The sequence below is a fragment of the Argentina silus genome (assembly GCF_951799395.1).
Source record: "Argentina silus genome assembly, chromosome: 10".
Taxonomy (NCBI): Eukaryota; Metazoa; Chordata; class Actinopteri; order Argentiniformes; family Argentinidae; genus Argentina; species Argentina silus.
Genome location: NC_139664.1, coordinates 12,411,890 through 12,434,593, shown reverse-complemented (window position 1 = coordinate 12,434,593; position 22,704 = coordinate 12,411,890). Strand labels below are relative to the sequence as shown.

The following is a 22,704-nucleotide window of genomic DNA, read 5'->3' as shown; positions in this document are numbered from 1 at the left end:
GTATGGTCACTACACATTTGCACTGTTAGAAGATGGGCGTTTTTTCTCAACTTGATTTTGTCCCCTTTCTGATTAGGTTATTTCTTTTGAGGGACAGTCAAAGCAACCCAAAGGCATTTGTTCTCACACTGTGCCATCACCAGAAAATCAAGCATTTCCAGATCTTACCGGTATGCATGTTTTTGATCTCCCATGTCTGCCCACTAGAAAACCAAGTAAACCTATAGTAAAGGCTCATGTTTGATTTGCTTTTCTGGTTCTGTATTTATGCAAAATGCATGAGTTTCAAATTATTCCAAAAGCTTCTATATTCAAAATGTGTAAAATGCAAAGCAGTAACTTGGTTAGGATTGTGGTATGTTTTCTTAATCATCCTATAAAGATACAGTGACTTTATTCAGTTGGCCAATCAGAGTATCAGACAGATGGGATTCTTTTTTTTCTGTTGCCAACAACAGTGTGAAGAGGATGGCCAGATCTTCTTCAGCCTTGACGACGGGTCCACCAAATTCACAGACCTGATCCAGCTGGTGGAGTTCTACCAGCTCAACAGAGGAGTCCTGCCTTGCAAACTCAAGCACCCCTGCACCATTGTGGCCTTATGACCTCTGACCTATGACTTGACCTGACTCTGCCTAAAAACAAACAAACTCTTTTTTTGGAGAAACAGATGAACTAATGTTGTTCTTTTGTTATGAGCTGCCGAAGACTGCTGAGTGGTTAGGACGCTAAATGGAGTTCCTCAGTGTTCTGTGTCTGGGAAGGATAAGATAAAGCAAACGATGGACCACATTAACTCTTTATCAAAAATATTCAAGTTTGTGTTCATAGTCGCCAATAAGCTCTGATCCACTGACAACGTTTAGTGCAGTTTGTTAAGAGATCTAAAAGAAGTTGTTCCTTGTACAATCATCAGGAGACTATGTGTAGTCTGGGCCACTTTTAAAACAGAATGAAAGTAGACTTTTGTTTTGGAATGATCTAAATAACAACTGCCAGATCAAAGGCGATTGTTTCTTAGTTATGCACTCGTGAACTGGGAACAGCCTTTTCTTCATTGATTGAAGCAGAATTCCTCTACATGTCTTCTCATTATCTACTATGACAAATCCCTCTTGTGTTGGGAGGGCTGGATGGGCAGTCTGACATGGAAAAAAAGCCTAGTGTTGGAGTGCTGGTCATGAGGAAAGCATTCTCTGGACACCAGAGCTGTATGGTTGACCCTGCAGCTGTCTCTGGAAAGCTGTTGGAAAGGCTGAAACTGGAAAGGAATGAGCTGGAGGATACCCAGGATGACACAAGATCCATTCATTCTACTCTCTCTCATAGGAGTTTTGTTTTCTGTTGTGACCACACAGGCGTTTTGTATTCATTACATTTTAGTACTGTATCATCACATGTTCTTTCTCAGTTCTGTTACTATTGTCTGGAGCATTGTAATTTCTAACATTCATGCAACAAACATAATAACTCTACTACCCATTCTGCCACCCTTGTCCCTTTTGACGTGTTATCAGTAATAAAGCTACTGTATGTGAAACACTTAAAATCAGGCGGCCATTTTGTGGATTGTAATTCTGTGTCATAAGCTCTCTAAAGACATGGCCATGATGAAAACTAAATACTTAGGACATTGGGGAGGGTGCCACCGTTTTCTTTAAACCTACATGTTTGCATTCCCCCATTAGAGCACAGGGAAAGATAACCACTACACCCTCAACTGATTCACTCTCGTGATCAGACAAGCTCAAAAGTGACAAGTGTACAAGCTCGGGTCTGTTGTGCTCTGTAGATGAAACTGGAATCTACTCATCTGCTGCGAGGGCCCATCTTAATCCAAGTCCATTCATTTTTTACTTTTGCTTTTCTTTCCATTATGTGTTTGAATGATTGTTTTTAGAACAGAGCACTGTGAAGCCCTAACAGTGGATGCTCTGTAGTGGAAGGGGTTTTACTGTCCAGCCTTGTGCAGGGTTGCAGTGATCACACAGATTTGTAAAGGTGTTTTACCCGTGATGCAACATTAAGAAAGAGCCATCTTTTTTGTATTTACATGATGTCTTAAGCAAGATAGATTGAGGTAAAGAAATAGCCACACTATTGACAAGCTCTGCACGATGACCATAATTTAAATAAGATGCAATGACTCAATAATTTTAAGTATTGTTTCAGCAAATGTATTTATTTATCTGGATGTGAGTGATTACTTGAAATTTAGTTATTTTCTCAGCGCTGTTCAGTACAGTTTTTTCATTACCATGAAATTATTGAACTGCATTATATTATTACATTATTATTGATAGCCTATATTTTTTTCTCTTTTTATGTTTGAACACTCAAACAAATTGTCACCAACACTTGCTATGAAGTGATGTTTAAAGCACATGGGTGTATATCATGGTCTTCATTCCAAAGTGGTGTCAGTAGAAGTGTGGGAAATGTTTAAAAACAAAATATTTAATTCACAATGGGTTCCACATTAATATACAATAAAATGCCTTGCGTCCACATATGTTAGATATAGGAAATCTTAAATTTAAAACACTTTTCCCGTGAAAAAAATTAATACATTTAAATTAGATTATATAACTTTTTTTTTTAATGCAATTTTGTATGACACAATTTCCCTATTGAATTTGCTGTCTGGATATTTCATCTCTTGGCTAATGATTTGTTGGTTGAGCTCTTTTTTAGGTATTTGAGCTGTTATAGAACTGTCAGAAAGAACACTCTACTCAACCGTGTAATACAGCACCTTTTTTTTGTCAGAAGTGAAAGCTGTACATTCACAACCATTGAGCCACACTTGCAAAACAAAACGATGTATGATAAGTAGCCAATCCTGAACCATGATATAGTGTTTTTGCATATTGGCCTATGATGATTTGATGAGCCTTTAAATGGCTTAGGTGTGGTGGCACCACTGGACGCCAAGTGCAGCACCCTCGTCACAGAGTTATGAGAGTTACTGTACTTCAGAGCGACTGTGTAGCGTTTCTGCAGGGTGACATCATGACGAGCAGGTTACTGTAGGTGCCAAAGCTGTACACTCTTTTGCAACATTTGGTAAAAAACCTTTGGCAACTCATTCCCACTGGTCATGATTATTTCAACAGTAATCAGTTAGGATTGCTTCCTTCAAGCTATAAGATGTGATATGCAACCCATGTAAAAGTCATGTACGGAGTAAATGTACCATATTAGTATATGAAACCATGGAAAACATGTAGATGCAACACTGTATGTAGGTTACAGATCACTATTTACTGCATTGGCTTACAATTAACTACTTATAAAATGAAGAAACTTGATTTATTTTAGTGTTTTTTTATCATTTGGTTTAATGTGCATATTGAGTTCATTTCTTATGTTGTTTGTTATGTAAAAAGCCCTTCACAAATGTCTGTAATGTTGAAATTTCGCTTGTATGAAACTGGAGTTTGGGCATACATCTTTTCAAGTCACATTTTAGCTACATGGATATCATTGACTTTTTTCAATGCTAACATTTTAGGCCTCTTAGATCGGTTCTTTTCTTATAAACTCAGTCCAGAGTTCTCACATAGTGTCTTGCTATGAACTAGTACAACTGATAGTCACGATGAATCACCTGCGAGTAGTGAACTGATTCAATTAAATCAGTGAATCAAATGTACTTTTTTTTATATTTAAAAGAAATGAATGTAACTGGGTTGCTCAGGGTTGACAAGGAGCCTGTTGAAAACTGGTCCATCAGATGAGTGAGATGTTGTATGTCTGATGAATATGTTGTTTAGTTCCTTTGATCAAGCTGGGGTTGATAGTACACCAAACCGTTTATCTTTTAGTCAATAGTTTGCTTTTGTGATATTCTTGCAGCATACTAGTAGTTTCTCCCAAATTAACAGTAGTACAGTTGATTCAATGTGTCCTCACTTCTCTTGTTCAAGTCTGTCTCAAGAAGCCTAAAACGCAGCAGGTGCCTCAGATTACCTTTCTCTCTGCACTAAACTAGACCTGACTTTTGGACCGTTCATGGGAACTTTTTTCCAATGATTGGTAATGACTCTTGTGCTTTGCATACATTGTCACAATACAAGATACAGTGACTGTACAAAGGAGTAAAGTAAATATATCTATATAGATATATATAATTATAAACTATTATGTATTTCAGGGAATGCAAAAAAGAAAAAGTTACTTGTATCTCTTTTTAAGAGAAAGATCCTGTATTCGAAATGTGCTTTGCTTCGATCTGTAAATAGCTGAATGGCTTATAAATCTTAATTGTAACCTTTTCAGGTATTTTTGTACAAATAAGGGACTGATATATTCTGTTTATTGTAATTAGAATAAAACATTAATACATTGCTATACATGTAAGCTGTGCTGGTATTGTCTTGCTGGTAGGGACATTTCACCATTTGTTTCATGGACTAAGTTTGGACAACACAACAAAATGTTCTGGTCTCACCAGGCTACCATTCAAAGATGAATTCTACCACTAGAACTGGCCACTAACTCAACATCAGTCTGGAACTCTGCCTACACTTTTTGCCTACACTTTTTGCTTACTGTTAAATCTCTACCCTGCATTGCTATAATTTGTTAATTCTGTTAGATTAGCCCACAATCAAAGTCTAATACTACTATGAAATTCATTTTCTCAGAGTTTGCTTTAAAGCTCAACTACAATTAACCGTTCATTCAGAGGGAATCTGAAAAAGATTAGATTTATCCTCAACATCCAATGTGAGCTTGAAACCTCGTGCTTCTCTTCATTTGCCACTGGGTGGCAGACAATCACTACAAAAAGTTCTACATAAGGGGCCATGCTCAAAGAATTAAGGCAGACAGATGTTAGCATTAGTCATGGTTGAGCACACATTTTAACATAATATAGACATGATATATGAACCATGATGGGTCACACTTAACATTAGGTTGCTATTATACCTAATGGGGTGTTTTCCAGAACATAGATTAAGCCTAATCCTAGACTAGACTAAATCACATTGCCAATGGAGAATCTTCATTGAAGATGCTTTTTAGTCTAGGATTAGGCTTAATATGTTCAATTAAAATATATCTGTTGTTACTGTACTTTGGCTTTGTAGGGCAGATTACTTTAATAACCAATCAGTAACATGTAATATCAATGTTATTACAGATTAGTTATTCATGAATGATAGATGTACAGACACAGAGGGTGGTGTGTCTCATTAATCCTCCCGGATCCACAAGGGGATACTGTACTAATAATGCTGAAAACAATGGTATCCTGTCTGAGGTGTTTGATCAGATGGAACAAAAAAATAATATTGTACTAGTAATTCAAACAATGGTATCCTGTCTGAGGTGTTTCATCAGATGGAACAAAAAAAAAACTTGTGATGAGAAATATGTTGAGATTAGCTAGTTAACCTTATCTTCTATATTGGGTTGTTTTGTGTAGAGAGTTGTATAAATCAGTAATGCATGTGGACTGGCGGAGAATAGCAGTAAAGTTAGCTGGCCATCACCTCAGCTAATTCAGAGCTATACATGTATATTATATTCACTTTGCTTGCTCAGTTCAATCTGTAAAATGGGCTGTGTGGAGAGGAACAGCTGTAGGCTCAGTCTCTGTTGGCTGTGTGGAAAGTGAGCATGATCTCATTAACTCCTTGTGAATCAGCCCTTCCTGCATGCAAACAGCTCTGGCCAGGAGCCACACTCCCATTGGCTGGCTGAGGGGAGCACTTGGCAAATAAAAGCGCCGTGCGTCTCTCCTGCTCCACCCCACTGTATGTGAAGACTGTAGAAGAGAAGGACCGCCGCGTCGTCTGTGCCCAAACAACGTAAGTACTCCCTCCGTCGCCCACTCACCCACCCAGGCATCCACGCACCTCTCTAATCCTGTTAGAGATAAGAACCTCTGCACAACAGGCATCAGACACAGAGTGCAGGGAAGATACAGTAGATAACACTTGTTGAATGGTTAGGTTGTTAAAGAGGAGGGGGCAAGGTTCATACTGTACTATATGTCTCTGGTCTGTTGCACAAGTGATATTCAGGATGAAAATGACTGCTCTTGTTTCACTGTTGGTGTTGTTTGAAATTGTGTATGTTAGACTATGGTACTGTATGATTGTGTTATTTTCTGTTTTTGTTGTAAATCTTCTATGAACCAATATATACCTATGAACAGCATTTATCAAGTAGCTATATTAATTTCATTTTGCAGAGAAGCTTTCCCAATGAACGTGAACATACTAAATCTAAACACGTCGAAGACAAACCCTTGAATGCCTTCAGCACTAAGTCTTGGGTAATCACAAATTTCAGATTATCAGCCATGGAAACAGATTAAAAGATGTTTTAGTCATGTTCAGTAGCGCTAGATGGAAAGGCCTCATACTAGCCACTGTTTTATATTGGATTGGAGTTGCACAATTTGGGAGCTGGAAACGGCATGCAAGTTTGATCAGTGAGACTATCTTTCACCACTCTCAGCAATATGTGCCTCTCAGGGGAGGCCGGTGGAGGTAGAAATCGGAGGACGGGCTCATTTTGTTTGATACCAGTCCTCCGATTTCTACCTCCCCTGCCTCTTCACAGCGACATGAAGCTTAACACCTCTAATGGTATTTTCCTTCAAGCAATCAAATAGAGCATTGAGCATTAGAGCAGATTACAGGGGATTAGCAGTAACAGGTAATACTCTGGGGAATCAGGGGCAGAACACCTCACTACATTAGCCAATGTTATCTACATGTATTACATCTACATTGTATTATGAATGACAACATTGTCTTGATATTTAAGCCTTCATCATTGTGCTGTTTTTGTGTCGCACTTCAACTGTAATCAGTAACACACAATGGGCCGGGTTCACAGACAAGGCTTAAACCAAGTCCTGGACAAATTCACACTTTCAATGGCAAATTGCCACTGAGGATGATTTTTAGTCTAGCACTAGGCTTAAGTCTTGTCTGTGAAACCGGCCCATAGTATATGGTTTCTCATAGATTAAGCCTAATCGTAGACTAAAAAGCATTTTTAATGGAGAAGCTCTATTGAATATGTGATTAGCCCAGGACTTGGCTTAATATGTGTCTGGGAAACTGACCTGTCATACAAATCCTCAGTGGTGTTTACTCACAGCGATAATCATGTGTATTCATGTTAGTGCAGTAGTGATCTATCCGTCTGTCCCCAAACATCCATAATGACATTTAGAACCTTGATTGAGATCTCCATATCATTGATGATGCTGTATAGGCAGGTCGGGGTGTGTGGGGGAGCTTCCAGCTGTGATAATGTAATCCCATATGAACACGTTTCTATGGTTTAACACAAAATAATATTAATCGTGCACTAACCTGCCCAAATCACTCATCCAGACTAGTGTATGGACAGTTAGGGATCATTGTAAAGAGAGTTTTTACGCACATACAAAGTAGTGAGCACAGGAGCAGGACAAATAACTTTGTTGTTTGTGTCACTGTCTTGATTAAATGACTGGAGAAGCTGAACAGTCATAGTGGACATTCCCCCTTTCTTTTCAGGTAGGGGATCATTGACACAACTATGAATATTTTTTGTGTTTCAGTTGAGTCATGGATGTCACAGAGTTCCGGAAGCGAGGGAAAGAGATGGTGGACTACATAGCAGACTACTTGGAGAACATAGAGCAGAGGCAGGTGTACCCAGACGTTGAGCCTGGATACCTGAGGACCCTTATCCCAGAGGAGGCCCCCCAGGATCCAGAGACCTATGAAGATGTTGTTAAAGACATTGAGAGGGTCATCATGCCTGGGGTGAGTTGGCAACTCTGATAATCTTATCCAGGTCTACTGACTGTAGATTTTATAAGTAATCATACAATATGAGTTTCAGTCTTAATTTACTACTATGTGTTAACTACTGAGTATATTGGACTTTGTGACTTTGTTAAAATGGTGCAGTAGTATATCAACTGTGTAAGATAAGCTCACAAATGTTTTGTTCTATTGGCCATATGGTTCACAGTTTTACATATTGTAGTTGTGGCTGCAACAGGCGACAGGTCAACAATTATTTTTGTCTTTCAAATTTTCCATGAGGAACTTTTCCAAACAGTCACATGCTACTGGACACCATCTCTGTTCAAAGTCCTCAGCCAGCCATCCTTTAGCTGTATAACAGAGCGTTCAGAGCGTCAATGATTAATCGAACACCAATAGTCTTACAGATTTAAACTAATAAGTTCAAACCTGCCCTGCACTCAGCCCGACCCCTAACTAAGTTCCTTTTCCTCAGACGTACAAAGATTTATTCCATTTTTTATTCCAAAGATTCCAGTTCAATCTGACCCTCTGAAAATCATTTTTTCCTCTAACACCTCTGTTAACAGTCTGGAATAAGCCTAGTTAGTCTAATTGATTACTCACTATGGGAAAACTATGTAGGCTTAAGGGAGACAGGGACACTGGCAGCCTCTGGCTTCATGCACCACACACTCACAGAGAATGTGATTTGACTTGCCAAGTCACAGGGTCCCAATACTTCTACAATTAACACACATTGCCTATTACAAATTACCAATAATCTGTGATATTGTGTTGAAATGGATAGTTCTGTGAAGATTTTCAGTTAGTGTTGTACAGAACAAGCATATTTTAGCAGTTTTATCCAGTGTGTCTGTCTCTGTTTGTAGGTAACCCACTGGCACAGTCCGTACTTCTATGCCTACTTCCCCGCGGCTAGCTCGTTCCCTGCCATGCTGGCTGACATGCTGTGTGGGGCTATTGGTTCCATTGGCTTTTCTTGGGTATGTATCACCACATTTTCATGTCTCTCTCTCTCTCTCTCTCTCTCTCTCTCTCTCTCTCTCTCTCTCTCTCTCTCTCTGTTAATGCACAGTAAGACCAATGAGCTGTAAGAGTTGCTTTGGATAAAAGCATCTGCCACACCATCCTCTGTGTTGAACATGAGTGACTGTGTGTATCCATGGTGCTGTAGGCTGCCAGCCCAGCATGTACAGAGCTGGAGACGGTTATGTTGGACTGGCTGGGGAAGATGCTCAAGCTACCTGAGGACTTCATAGCTGGAACGAATGGAAAAGGAGGAGGTGTCATCCAGGTATATACTATAAACATTAGAACCAATGAGAATCAAATGCTTATACACATGTTAAGGGTGCATTGTCACAACATACTGTACAGTACTCCCAATACATTCAATTGCTGACTTTAGATCATGATCCTTTTGGTCTGTATGTCATACTGGCATCATTCACTTTACATTGTTAGAAACATAAACACATTGACCCCACCAGACGCTGGGTATCTTCTCTGGTGATGCCTGCCAGGCCTATACTGCAGCAATCTTCAGTTGTTGTTTGTTTTGAGGTATTTTTGCCTAAAATCTTATCAGGAAATAAAATGCATGTTTAATTGGATTTAAATCTGAAGATTGACTTGGCCAGTCAAGACATTCCACTTTGTGGCGCTGAAAAACTCTAGTTGCTATGGCAGTATGTTTTACTGTATGATGTAGTGCCATCTAATGAATTGCACTCAAACAGACAAGATGTTTCTGTACACTTCAGAATATATTCTGATGCTGCCGTTATCAATTGCAATCATCAATTAAGAGAAGTTAGCAAGTTCTAGTGGCAGCTATACATGTCCAAACCTAACACCCCCTGCACCATGTTTCACAGATGTGGTGGTATGTTGGGCAGATAAGATGGTAAGCCTAAGGTTTAGACTATGTTTTGTTTTGTTTAGGCTATGTTGATAGACACCAATAGCAAACTCCAAAGGCAAATGCAAAGCCTAGAATCAATACTAGACATTGACAGCTGTCTTATGCCTGCACAAGAAACATCACCAGAAACATCTGTCAAGCGAACTGTCCCATTACTTGGGACACAGGGCACTGTAAATGCGCTATCTACCTATAACAGAGAGGCACAGTTGTCAATTGTGTCAGTGTCAATTCAGTGTACATACATACTATCGCCTGTGATAAAGCGAATGGCGCTATGGTAGATGGTATCCAAAGGTTTAAGAGTAGTGGCTGCTGCATTTTGGTACTGGCATGAAAGTCTGCTTTCTGCTGTTGAGGGAAAGGCACAATCTATTCCTATAAAAGAAGCCCACCTTAATCTTCCTTTGTATGTGTATCCCAATATTCATTACATTTTCTAGGAAAACAATGCAGGTGTGGAAAAGCAATTGACCACTCTCTCGTCTACATTTGCCTGCAATTTGTCTGTCATTGATTTTCTATTTTCTCTTTCACAACACCAGAAAAACGGCAGGAAATTGCCTTTTAATATGTCAGCCAGCGATGGGCTGTGATGGTGGGGGAGTTGTTCCATGTTGAGTGGAGTTGAGCATTGGTTTAGTTTGTGGATGCAACAACGGTGCAGCTGAGGCAGCCGTGGGTGGGTGTGAGTGGTGGAGCATGAGAGAGCACACTGATGACAGATCATTTCATGCCCTTCCATTGAAGCCATCAAGGAGTGTGGCTCATCCTTTTTTGTTGTTTTTGTTGCTGTGCTTTTAAGTGCACCTCACTATGGCAACAAATGTGCCTCTCACTCTTGTTGCAAGCCTAATGAGGGCGGGTTTACTCACACAAATGCTCTAAGGGCAGAATTAATTACATTACCTGTTCAGTTAGAATGAATATTTTCGATGTTTTGTATTGTGTTTTAAAAAATAAAACAAATAAATATACATCGAATACATAACACTATATACAAAATACAGAGCATAGAAAATATTAATTAAAATTGAAAAGGGAATCAATATCTGTTGATGTATCTACACAAATATACCTGTATCTGTCATTGTTTTGGGTGTGATTGTTTTCTTTTTATGGTTGACCCAGGTGGTTCATTAAGGGCTTTTTGATCCAGTGTCAGTGACACCTGCAGTACCCTGCATACAGATCAGGACGGATTGATTGTCTCATCAAAGTCAATGTTTCCAATAGTTAAAAAGTCACGTTCAATTTGGGCAGTCTCAACATTTGTTGTGCCACAAACCATCCTCTCAAACATTAGTTGTATAATGACTCATGGCTCTCTCTAGCCGATCTAATGTTTTCAGTGATGAAGAGATATGGACATCTATTATCAGGCTTGCCGATGTGATCAAAGGGGATTCTAACAGCACAACAATCTGACTCAATAGGCAGGAGAGGAGTGTGCATATGAATAGCCACAGCTAGGACAGGGGTCCTTTGAAAACCATCATTGGAGTGGTTACGTATTGTCAGGCAGATACTTTACATGTACATAAATGCGTTTTATAATGAAAATGTACACTGAAAAGCTAACCTAACCAGTACACCTACAGAATGCAGAGGACACCTTATCACAGAATCACCTTATGGAATACAGCATAAATAAAAGGCACACATCATGTCTTTGGAAATGGTTGAGTCCTCAAGTGGGAGGTTTAAAGACCATAACAGCCATATAGAGACCCGGACATGACACCAGAGGAGGTATACATGTACAGTAGGCCTACAAATCCGGACGGATGTCAAGAATGAATCCTGCTTACTGTTATCTTTTGCCTTTCAGGGCACGGCCAGTGAGGCTACTCTGGTGGCTCTCTTGGCTGCTCGCTGCAAGATCATCAGACAGATCCATGCCACCAGCCCTGAGCGCCCAGAGGCAGACATCATCTCTAAACTGGTGGCCTACACCTCGGAGCAGGTGAGCCTGCTGCAAACCCCTCATCAGTCCTTCTAGCTTTCATGGGGTCACAGGTGTTATTGCCCCAGGTTTCCATTTAGTTTATTCTGCAGTACCTGGATCATAAGATACCATCATCAGCAACTCCTGTGTTGGAGATGGAGCTACTAAGAATGACGCGGGGTCTTTCAGGCACCAGAGCCATGCTAGCTCTGACCTGACTGGGATTAGGTTATGGGTTTGCCTGAGGGTGGCACTGCCCTTTGCAAGGAAAACAGATTTTTTTTTTCTTCATGGAGCACCATGCCCAATGTCTGTCCTTTGATGTTGTACATTTGATTGGAATCTAAACATTAATTTCATCCTGAGGTCAATGTAAGTTACTGTTTGATATAACAATATGATCAAATAGAATCATTTAACATACTACAAACATAACTGACTACACCATTGTGATAATGTTAAGCTATTTTGGAGTCGCCTAGGTGTCTAATCGACTACATTTATACAGGCTCATTCATCAGTTGAACGAGCGGGTTTGATTGGTGGAGTGACAATAAAGAAGATTCCCACGGATGACAAGTTTGCAATGCGGGGAGAGATGCTCACGAAGATTCTGGATGAAGACAAGGCAGCTGGACTCATCCCTTTTTATGTAAGACATCGTAAGGCTTTTACAGGTGTAAACTGGCAACGTATCATTGAAACAGACAAGTACAGTAGCTGTCTCCTTATCAGAAGTAATGACAATATTCACCCTGATTTCACACCATTCATTTTACATTGTAAAATAGCTACATGGTTATCCAAGTTTCCGAAATTGTATAGAAGAAAACCAGTCCAGAATCCACATAATACGTAGCTACTCACCGTGGCAACAGTTGCAAGTGACATCTCCCTCCCTGCTATGCTGCTCATTGTGAGCCCTGAGGCTTTACAACTGCAAATGTTGTTTCTAATCGCCTCTTCTGACAAACCTAATAAAAATGGATCTAGTTAACAGATATCTCATAGAGATAGAGAGATCACTATCAGTGAATGATTACAAGAACAGTAGTCTCCAAACCAACAATGTCTTATGTCACACTTAGAGGAGAAATTGTCATGTTCAGATATGATTACCATTAAACTATCATGGCATTATATCTCCAGTTTTATCCAATCCATATGTAGACTATAACACATATCACATTGTGTACATGTATTCCATGGTTTGTTGTCTTTATTCCTTCTTTCAGGTTTGTGCTACTCTTGGGACCACTCCCTCATGTGCATTTGATAACATTACTGAACTTGGGCCCATATGTAAGTAAGATTTTCAGTCCTAAAGGCTGTGGGATTTAAACTGTGTATGTTTCTGTATGCTGGTTCTAAAGTTACATGTATTTGTTTTGTCTCAGGCAATGCAGAGAAAATCTGGATGCACGTTGATGCTGCATATGCTGGGAGTGCCTTCATTTGCCCTGAATTCAGACCTTTGTTAAATGGAATTGAGGTGAGTAAAACAACTGCACAACAGCACTCATCCAACACACATGCTGTTTGTCCCTGTTTAACAGTGGACCCTTCCAGTTGAACTGGTAGTGAATACCAACGCACATGTAAGTCATATTTTCATTACAGCAAACTACTTAGAGCTGCATCATTTGTGTTTGATAATACCGTAATTTGAATGTCAACAGGGAAGTGTGCAAGAATGAGTAATATGCCAAACAATCGGTGCAAAATTAGAAAGCATCAATCGGCCTTTGAGACGTTTTGGCTCTCCAGCAGAGCGGAGTGCCACATACTGTAGCGAGCACAGATAAGGCTAAAGTAATTTCCTGAGGCATCGTCAGACCTTTAGATAAGCCTCTGCTCTCCCTTTCAAAGAAATATCAATGTTTATTTGTAGCAAAAGTTCAAACAATGTGGGGAGAGTGAGCTCGGCTGTTAAGGAGCTCCGACCTTTATCCCTTATTCTGAATGACAGCCGCACCGGCTCCTCTCTGCTGCAGGGCCTGTTGCTAGGTTATGACTGATAGGCAGGCCCCACCATGAGTCAGCATGACACCTATTGTATTGGGCACAAGTCTAAGATTGATATTGTCTTCTATTGCTGGCTTTTATTGCATCTGTGAAGGCAGATGGGAAGGATATTAGAAAAGCAATAGTGAGCAAATAGATGAGACTAGAGATGTGTCCCTTTCATGAACCATGGTGCTGGCTTACATTTATTGTGGGTCTTTATTGTGTACCCTCTATTTTGCATTTCAAATTAAGGCTGTCAAGGTGTAGATATGCTGTGTTCAGTATGTTGCCATATATCTCTTTGACAATAATAATGACATTTTCGGTTGTGTTAGCCCATCTGCAGTTTAAGAAATCCAGTGATGTTGGAGAGTGGCTTTATTCTGTTTAGAATCTGAGGCAATTCTTATCGCTGTTATTCAGACAGGCAACTCTTTTATTTATTTTTAGTATGCAGACTCATTCAATTTCAACCCGCACAAATGGCTGCTGGTCAACTTTGACTGCTCTACAATGTGGTAAGTTATCAAATTATCTTTTGGACTTTGTGATTGACAGACACTGTGTACACATTTAGATATTATGAAGATCTATATACCAACACAAGCATGTGTTTATGTAAGTGTTCCATTAATTATACATAAGTACCCTTCAAGGTACTGTATAACAAGTGTTTCCTGTTTGGGCACCGGATGGCTTCTTTAAAGACAGTTCTCCCAGGGATGTTTTATTGGAAAGTATTCACAGTAGTTACATAGATCAAGGGACATCCTCTCTAATCTCCCTGTCGTGGGGTACGCTGATGCTGTATGTACAGTACCTCCCCTAACTCCATCCAAACACAGCCACCCCCTGTACCAACAGAACACCTGAATCATCCTTTAAATAAGGTCTCCCATCTGCCCTATCTCTCATCACACCACAAACAAACCCTACACTTCCTGTTGAGAGAGTGCTCAATATACACTGCTCCACTCCACACTGGGTTACCATGACAAAATCAGTTGACACACAGGAAATGGCTCATAGAAGTGGAGATATTGAGATGCTCTTAAATAGCCTTGTGCCTTTCTTGTAGCTGATGTGTTGCGTAGATAATTATGTGCTAATGTGTTGTAATATCACTTGAATAAATTACTATAACTACAATACTGTCAGTTGATCAATCTAAATAAATGTGCCATTTGTGTACATCAGTATGTTGGTTTGTGGTGGAAATCTTTGTCTAGGGGATTACCACAATAACGATTTCAGTGAGACTTTGCAAAAATGCACAAACACAATATCTGTTTAGTAGCTTTTAATAATGGTTACAAGCATAGCACTCTGCACCGTACGAACAGAGAGCCCAAATACAAGCTACAGCATACAATGTATACCCTTCAGATGGTCTGATCGTGAGGCGGGGTTTTCACATGATGATAATGTATAACCTTGAAGACAGGTGGCTACAGCAGTCATAGATAACATCCTGGGGGCAGCTCTGAGAGAACAATAGTCCTGCAGTTAGAAGTGTTACGTCTCAGCAGAAATGTATCTCCTAGGGACAGACTGAACCTATGAAAAGACACTAATGTATATTTTCATCTTGTCCTGTCAACAGTTTGTGTAGGGTGGCTCTGGATTTGCGGTTATTCCGCTACAGGCAGTAAATATAATGTATCTGTTAGTTAGGCGTGGGGCAGGGGCACAATCTAATCAATGAGGCTAAATACAGGATACTCTTTATGACCATCATAGATAATATAACTGCTTAGGGGGTTACTCATCTGGAACACTTTAACACTTGAGGGAAGAATCACATAATACTATTAGTAATTGAATATATGTTAACACATCTAAAGATCATAATCGATTATTATTGCACATACTGATTTTTCCATTACAGGTTCATTATAAGCTTCATATTATTTTGTTGGATGAAAGTGTTACTGGGCTCACTTTTGATCTAATTTCCTTATTTCATGTTCACTGAGTCCTATTGGATGTCATATGCTGTGTTATGAGGGTATTCTAAGAACCACTCCCAGACCCTATTTCCTATTGGTTTATTAATGTGTGATGCGATATAAAACATCCTAACCCCAAACTTCACATTATTTGTTGTAGTAATTGTGAAAACATAGTTATAGATAAGTAATTCTCAGACCCATCAGGGGCCCAATGGCATTGTTTACAAACAACCTTACTAGGGATGTGAGGCTGGGGAAAAGCCAGACAGTGTTGGTGAACTATAGCCAAACCATATGGCTATTGTGAGACTGCACAGCTATTGTACAAGAGAACCCCATTTACCATCAATGCAATGCTGTTCCTTTTCATTTGTTGGCACCACTCATATAAAATATATGAAGGAAACATTTAAATATTGTTCTATCTGTCTGCAGGGTGAAGAAAAGAGCTGATATTATTGGAGCATTCAAGATGGATCCTTTGTACCTAACACATGATCATCAAGACTCAGGTAGACATGTTTACTATGACTCATGATCCATTTGTTATAAATGTGGTATACAGTGCCTTCGGAAAGTATTCGGACCCCTTCACTTTTTCCACATTTTGTTGTGTGTAGACTCAATATAAAATGAATTAAATTAAAAGAATTTGCCATCAATCCACACATAATACCCCAGAATGACAAAGCGAAAACAGGTTTTTAGAAATGTCAGTAATTTATTCAAATACAGAAGTACCTCATGTACATAAGTATTCAGACCCTTTGTTATGACACTCTTTAAATTGGCTAAAATGCAAAAATGTTATCAACAAATCACTCAGTAAGTTGAATTGAGTCCATCTTAATGCAAGGATAATAGTTCATGTAATTTTGGAATTAATATCTTTGTTTTTATAGGGTCTCTGATTTGCATAGGAATCAATTACACACTGTGTAGATTAAGATGTCACTACCAACTCAGCAAATTTCATAATTTCTCTTGATCCTGACAAACTCCCCAGTCCTTGCCAGTGACAAACATACCAATAACTTGATGCAGCTACCGCTATTCTTCACATGAGAGATGGTGTGGAAACTGCATTGCATGTGCAGTTTTGTTCCTCTCCATTTGCTCAGTTTGTAATGACAACCTGATCCATTTAAAACCTATTTTGGCTGAAGGATCTGAGGATCTGTCAACTTAGTCACCCCCAATCCTGCTGCCTTTAAGCTTACTAATAAACAGCGTGTGAGAACTAGATAAATTAATTCTCACCTCTTACATCATGGGGCAAGAAAGTGTGTGTGTGTGTGTGTGTGTGTGTGTGTGTGTGTGTGTGTGTGTGTGTGTGTGTGTGTGTGTGTGTGTGTGTACGCACACGCACGTGTGTGTGTGTGTGTGTGTGTGTGTACTGTAAGTCGGAGGGCAACTGGCTATGGTTTTTCAGGGTTTTTTTGTAAATATTGTTAGGGGTCCAAAACTTAACTCACTTCTGTGGCTTAGGTATCATTCTAAAACAAACCAATTCAATTATCAGTCTCACCCTTCCCAACTCAATCACCTCTCATATACTTCCAAACCGTTTGCCCTGTCTAATGATGGTTCTGAGCTACAGCAAGTATTTTATCACCACCCATCTTGGATGCAGATGAACACAAACGGCCGCCTCTGCCTCACCAACCTGCAGCTGTGCCTGAAACCACACCATAATTGGACTGACAGAAAGACAAAAGACGGGTCGACCTCACTGAGGCTGCCCGCAATGGCTTACCCAATCTGAACAACGAAATTACAGGTTATTACCACAGCACAGGGCTTCTCTTTCTGGAGGCAACACCATCCATACAGACAGAGAAGGTTTTTTTGGGAGTGACAGAATACTGCTGTTGTGGTGTAGTATTGATGTCAGAGATAGTAGGCAGTACTCCATGGTGTGCACAATAGGCATACAATACAAATTATAGGTTATATGTGAAGTCAAATGTTGACTGTGCTAAATGTGTGATGAGTGCAACTGTATATGTTTGGGCTAATTACTCATCTGTTCATTCTCAGGACTGGTGACTGATTACCGGGTAAGAGGAATGACTATATCTGATATACATGTGCTTTGTGATATTTGTATTAATAAATGCCTCTGAATATTCCAAATTCAGACACAGTTAGACACAGCCCAGTTGTTCTATCTCTGTCTGCCGTTTATTTAAGTTTTTTGTTATATACATTTAATATCTATTATCACTATATGAGTTTTTTTCTGTTATCACTATATTCCATTAGAATTATACTGTGGCATGTCACATGTATGACTTCTAATGAGTTCTTTGCTCTCGCCACGGCTACACTCGGCCCACAGCACTGGCAGATTCCACTGGGCCGAAGGTTCCGCTCTCTGAAGATGTGGTTTGTGTTCCGGATGTATGGGCTCAAAGGCCTGCAGGACTACATCCGAAAGGTACTGGAACTGGAGCAGCCTCTCCGATCCACTCCTCTGTCAATCAAATCAGCCTGGACTGTGTCTAGTCCTCACAGTAAATGAAGCAGCACACATGATGCCTCCAGCCAGGCACTGTCTCTGCCATACTGCATTCATCAACTTTATGACATAAAGCAATATCAAGAAAAGCCAAGACATGATCGACTGACATTTCTCATCTTCGAATCAGAATCAGAATCAGAATTCTTTTATTTGGCCAAGTATATTTGCACATACAGGAAATTAACTTGGTGAGGTTGGTGCATGGGACATAAAAAAACAATAACAAATATTGACAAGGGATTTACAAAATAGCAAAATATTAACAAAATAGCAATAACAAATTTACAAATTTACAAAAAAGAACAATAAAACAATACATTTTGTAGGCTATGCGAGGCTAAGTGGCAATGAGGCTAGAGGCTGTGAAATGGGTATAGGGTAAATCATGTTTTAGATTAGATTAGATTAGAGATTATAGAATAGATTATTGTCATTGTGCAGAGTACAAGTACAGAGACAATGAAATGCAGTTAGCGTCTAACCAGAAGTGCAAAAAAAAACAGGTGTGCAGTCGTAGGTGAAGAGGGAGTAAAGGAGGGGGCTCAGTACACAGCCTTGTGGAACGCCGGTGTTCAGGGTGAGGGTTGAGGAGGTGTGGTTATGTAGCCTAACAGACTGCGGCCTGTTGGTTAGGAAGTCCAGAATCCAGTTGCAGAGGGAGGTATTGATGCCCAGTTCACTGAGTTTGGAAGTGGTTCAGCTCATCAGGCAAGGAGGCGTCGATGGAGGGGGAGAGGTGTTAGTGGGTTTATAGTCTGTGATGGCCTGGATGCCTTGCCACATGCGTCGGGGGTCAGAGTTGTTCTTGAAGTGATCCTCGATCCTTAGCTTGTGGTTGTGCTTGGACTTTTTGATGCCCCTCTGCAGGTTAGCCCTGGATGAGCTATATGCCTGAGCATCACCTGATCTGAAGGCAATGTCACATGCCTTCAGCAGGAGTCGGACCTCACTGTTCATCCATGGCTTCTGATTAGGGAAAGTGGTAATCCGTTTGAGGGTGGTGACACTGTTGATGTTGGAATTGATGTAGTCCAGAACGGAGGAGGCATATGAGTCAATGTCCGTGTGGGAGTCATGGGTGGCCTGTGTGGCAAACACACTCCAGTCAGTGTTTTGAAAACGCTGCTGGAGCGCCGAGTCAGCTCCCTCTGGCCAGACCTTGACTGTCCTCACTGTAGGTTTCACCCGTTTGATGAGTGCTGAGTACTTGGGCAGTAGGAACAATGAGAGGTGATCAGATTGTCCTAGGTGGGGAGGGGAACGGCTTTGTATGCATCAGCCACGCTGGTATATACATGGTCCAATGTCCTGTCTCCTCTGGTGGGGCATGAGACATTTTGATGGAATTTAGGCAGTACAGTCTTTAAATTGGAGTGGTTGAAGTCACCCGCGACAATGAAGGCTGCTTCGGGATGCAGAGTCTGTTGTTTGCTAATGACAGTATGCAGTTCTTTCATGGCAATCTTAGCATTAGCATCCAGGGGAATATAGGCTGCCATGATAACATGTTGATGAACTGTACAGTTTCCTTTTTGGAAACATAACAATGGTTTGGCTGTTGAGCGTATGGCTTAGGTGACACAGACAGACGGGTTTGTGGCATTTCCCATCATCATGGTCAGACAAACAACAGTTGCCAAATGTACATAGCGGACACATACTGTAGCTCATAAACTCCTCAGTGGCAGTGACATACTGGCTGAGAATGAGGAAATGAAGTGGTCAGCCAATACTCACAGTTAGGGCCAGAGTTTTGGCCCCATTAATAAGGAGCTGGCACTAATAGTTCTGGCTGTATTACAGTATACCCATTCCTTTCTCACTCCTCCTTTGATTTCAAATAGTACTTCCTGATATAATTGGGATTACATACAGTGATGCACATGGATAGATTCTCACCAAGCCATCCAGTGGCTCATAAACTTGTTTGATGATTAGAAGATGAGTTACATACATGTTTGAATATGTGGTGAGTGTGAGCTTGACCAGGTTGAGAAGAGAGGAACATACACAGTATGTTCTGTGTAATAGCTTTCCATCCAAGGAAGCTTGGACAGTGTCACTCGCAAACGGCTATAGCACCCGAGGATGATCGAATGGTCGTTAGCATATTTGTGACAGAAATCATGTTTGCAAATTCAATTTGAATACTAAAACAGAGATGTGTTTTGTGGCACTGGCTATAGGACTACAGAGTGCAACTACATGTGTATCTAAAATGTAGTCAACATAAAACTAGTTTCATTAGTTTCAGCCGGGATCCTTTATCAATGGAGAAAAACATATTTTACATAGTATTCTGCATGCATTTACAAAAAATACAAAATCATATCCACACTATTTTGGATTACAGCACCACTAACCCCTGCTGCGGCTTCCTTTTGCAAGGACTGTTCTAGGATGGAGTCCATCTGCCAAATGAAGTCACTATGCTGCCACCTAGAGACAATATAAAGAACTTCACGTTTCACCTGTTACCACCATCACCGTCCTAAGCCATACATACTCAGCCTTCCATTGAAGTCTGTCTCTCTACCATTACAGCAAACGGGGTTGGCCAAAGAGTTTGAGAGCCTGGTTCGCTCTGACCAGCGGTTTGAGATCAGCGCAGATGTCATCATGGGGCTGGTCTGCTTTAGACTAAAGGTACCATGACTAACCCAACAATCTGTACCCATGTTCATAGTCAACAAAACCATGGTAAAGTCTTTGTGCTTGAATAGACTCAAACATTCTGACTCTTCCTCCTAAAAGGGATCAAACAAGCTGACTGAGGCCCTGCTAAAGAAGATCAACGTTGCCCGCAGGATCCACCTGGTGCCGTGCCAGCTGTCAGCAAGCTTTGTGCTGCGCTTCGCTGTGTGTGCCCGCACCACAGAGTCCCGCCACATCCAGGAGGCCTGGAGACACATCTCATATCTGGCCTCAGAGTTGCTGCAGGAGCTGCCTCACTGATCAGACCCCAGAGGGAGACTGGGCAGGGTCTGTCCTATGACCTGACCTGACCTTACCTACCTACATACTGCACTCCTGCTCCTGCAGGATCTACTGTCCTGTCCTCTGCATTTACATGTGGCTTGTGTGTGTGTGTATGTGTGTGTGTGTGTGTGTGTGTGTGTGTGTGTGTGTGTGTGTGTGTGTGTGTGTGTGTGTGTGTGTGTGTGTGTGTGTGTGTGAATTTGTGTGTGTGGGTGAGTGAGGTGAATGAATATTTGTGGGTGAGGTAAATAATTTCACGTCAAGGTCTGGCTTGATAAGACACCAGAGATAGAGGGTTTATGAAGAAGACACTAAAGAATTCTCTCTCTTCCCATACATGTTGATGTCCATTAACGGACACACAAAGTTCAGATATAAATCCATATTTCAATACTGCCAGGCATCACTGCTGACTCTGACCTCATACAGTACGTGGTCACAGTCAGATGAGCTATGCATGTGTTCCCTGTCAGCCTACACTGACCATGCTGTGGAGCCCCAGAGTTCTGCTTAGCCTCAGCACGCCAGTGTTCTAAATGCGAGATGACAGGCCAGAGACCACGCACCCCCCTGGGGGGGGGGGTCTACGTAAGCACTGCCTGCCTGCTCCCCCAACCCCTCACCCTCTCACACCCCTGTCCCCCCTCAACCTTAATACTGCTGTTCATCCAAATCCCCTTTCTGAGAAAGGCCAGCGTGCTAAAAATACAGACGGGGGATTTAGTATGAGTGGAGCTTTATCCTGAGTGAGGTTTATCCAAGGATCTGATCACTCAACTGTGTTTACCTGTACTTGTGGAGTGAACTGTAGATGTATTTAAACAGAGGGTTTATGGCCCTGAAGGTCTGAAACAAGAGGGCACTGAGTATGCAGTATATGACAGGTCCTTCATTTTTTTTTTTAATGATGTGTACTTTATGGCCCCCTTTGCTGTTTGTCATGTGTCTAATGACTGCCCATGTTCCTGCTGTTTCTCGTTGTGTACATGAAGCCAAAAAATTATAAGATGCACAGCTGGTTGAGAATATGCCAAAGAGAGAAACGGGTTATTGATTCCCAGCTCTGTCCTACTGACCATTGTATTTGCAACCAACATGGGGCTACTGAGTGCTCTTAAGAGTTAAAAGCATTTACTGTCGGCCTTTTGCCCCTGAAGTACATGAATAAAATATTCAATCAAAAGTTAATGTCTCACTTGATTAGAAGAGACACAAATACAATATGTCTCTTAATTGTAATAGGTTATAGCCTAGTCAGAGCATACACTATGTAATGGCAATGCAGTGATCTCTCCTTAAGAGGTAACATGTAAGAAATAAATCAGTCTAATTTTATTAGACCATTTGACTGTGATTCCCAGCTTGTAACAGAATCTCATGAAATAGATAAACAAAGCAAATTCCCCATTGTAAGACGTCCCTGGTCCTGGTCTGCATTCGTAATGTGTGCCTTTTGTATGAGGAAGGGTACTGTTCTGTTGATGTGTTGTATGTGTGTGTATGTGTAATGGTCACTCTATGTCTTTCCTGTGTTTACTTCACATAACCAGCAGTGTGCTAACTTGTTTTCTCTCACAATG

General features: G+C 40.7%; 2 protein-coding genes across 2 annotated transcripts in view; both read left to right on the top strand.

Moving 5' to 3' along the window:
• grb10b (growth factor receptor-bound protein 10b) overlaps nucleotides 1–4,460 on the top strand; it is a 50,744-nt gene extending 46,284 nt beyond the window's left edge. Inside the window, exons 16-17 of the mRNA XM_083678813.1 lie at nucleotides 77–170; nucleotides 459–4,460. Coding sequence (XP_083534939.1) covers nucleotides 77–170; nucleotides 459–605 — 241 coding nt within the window. The 3' untranslated portion in view covers nucleotides 606–4,460. The remainder of the gene's footprint in view (nucleotides 1–76; nucleotides 171–458) is intronic.
• Nucleotides 4,461–7,580: 3,120 nt separating this feature from the next.
• On the top strand, nucleotides 7,581–21,100 carry ddc (dopa decarboxylase; the record flags this gene model as incomplete). The annotated part of the gene is made up of 13 exons (XM_083678663.1): nucleotides 7,581–7,781; nucleotides 8,660–8,773; nucleotides 8,965–9,084; nucleotides 11,546–11,680; nucleotides 12,171–12,314; nucleotides 12,898–12,964; nucleotides 13,060–13,154; nucleotides 14,120–14,187; nucleotides 16,057–16,133; nucleotides 17,662–17,681; nucleotides 17,963–18,061; nucleotides 20,690–20,791; nucleotides 20,900–21,100. 13 exons carry the CDS (start codon nucleotides 7,581–7,583, stop codon nucleotides 21,098–21,100), a joined length of 1,443 nt encoding a protein of 480 aa, XP_083534789.1.
• Nucleotides 21,101–22,704: the final 1,604 nt, after the last annotated feature.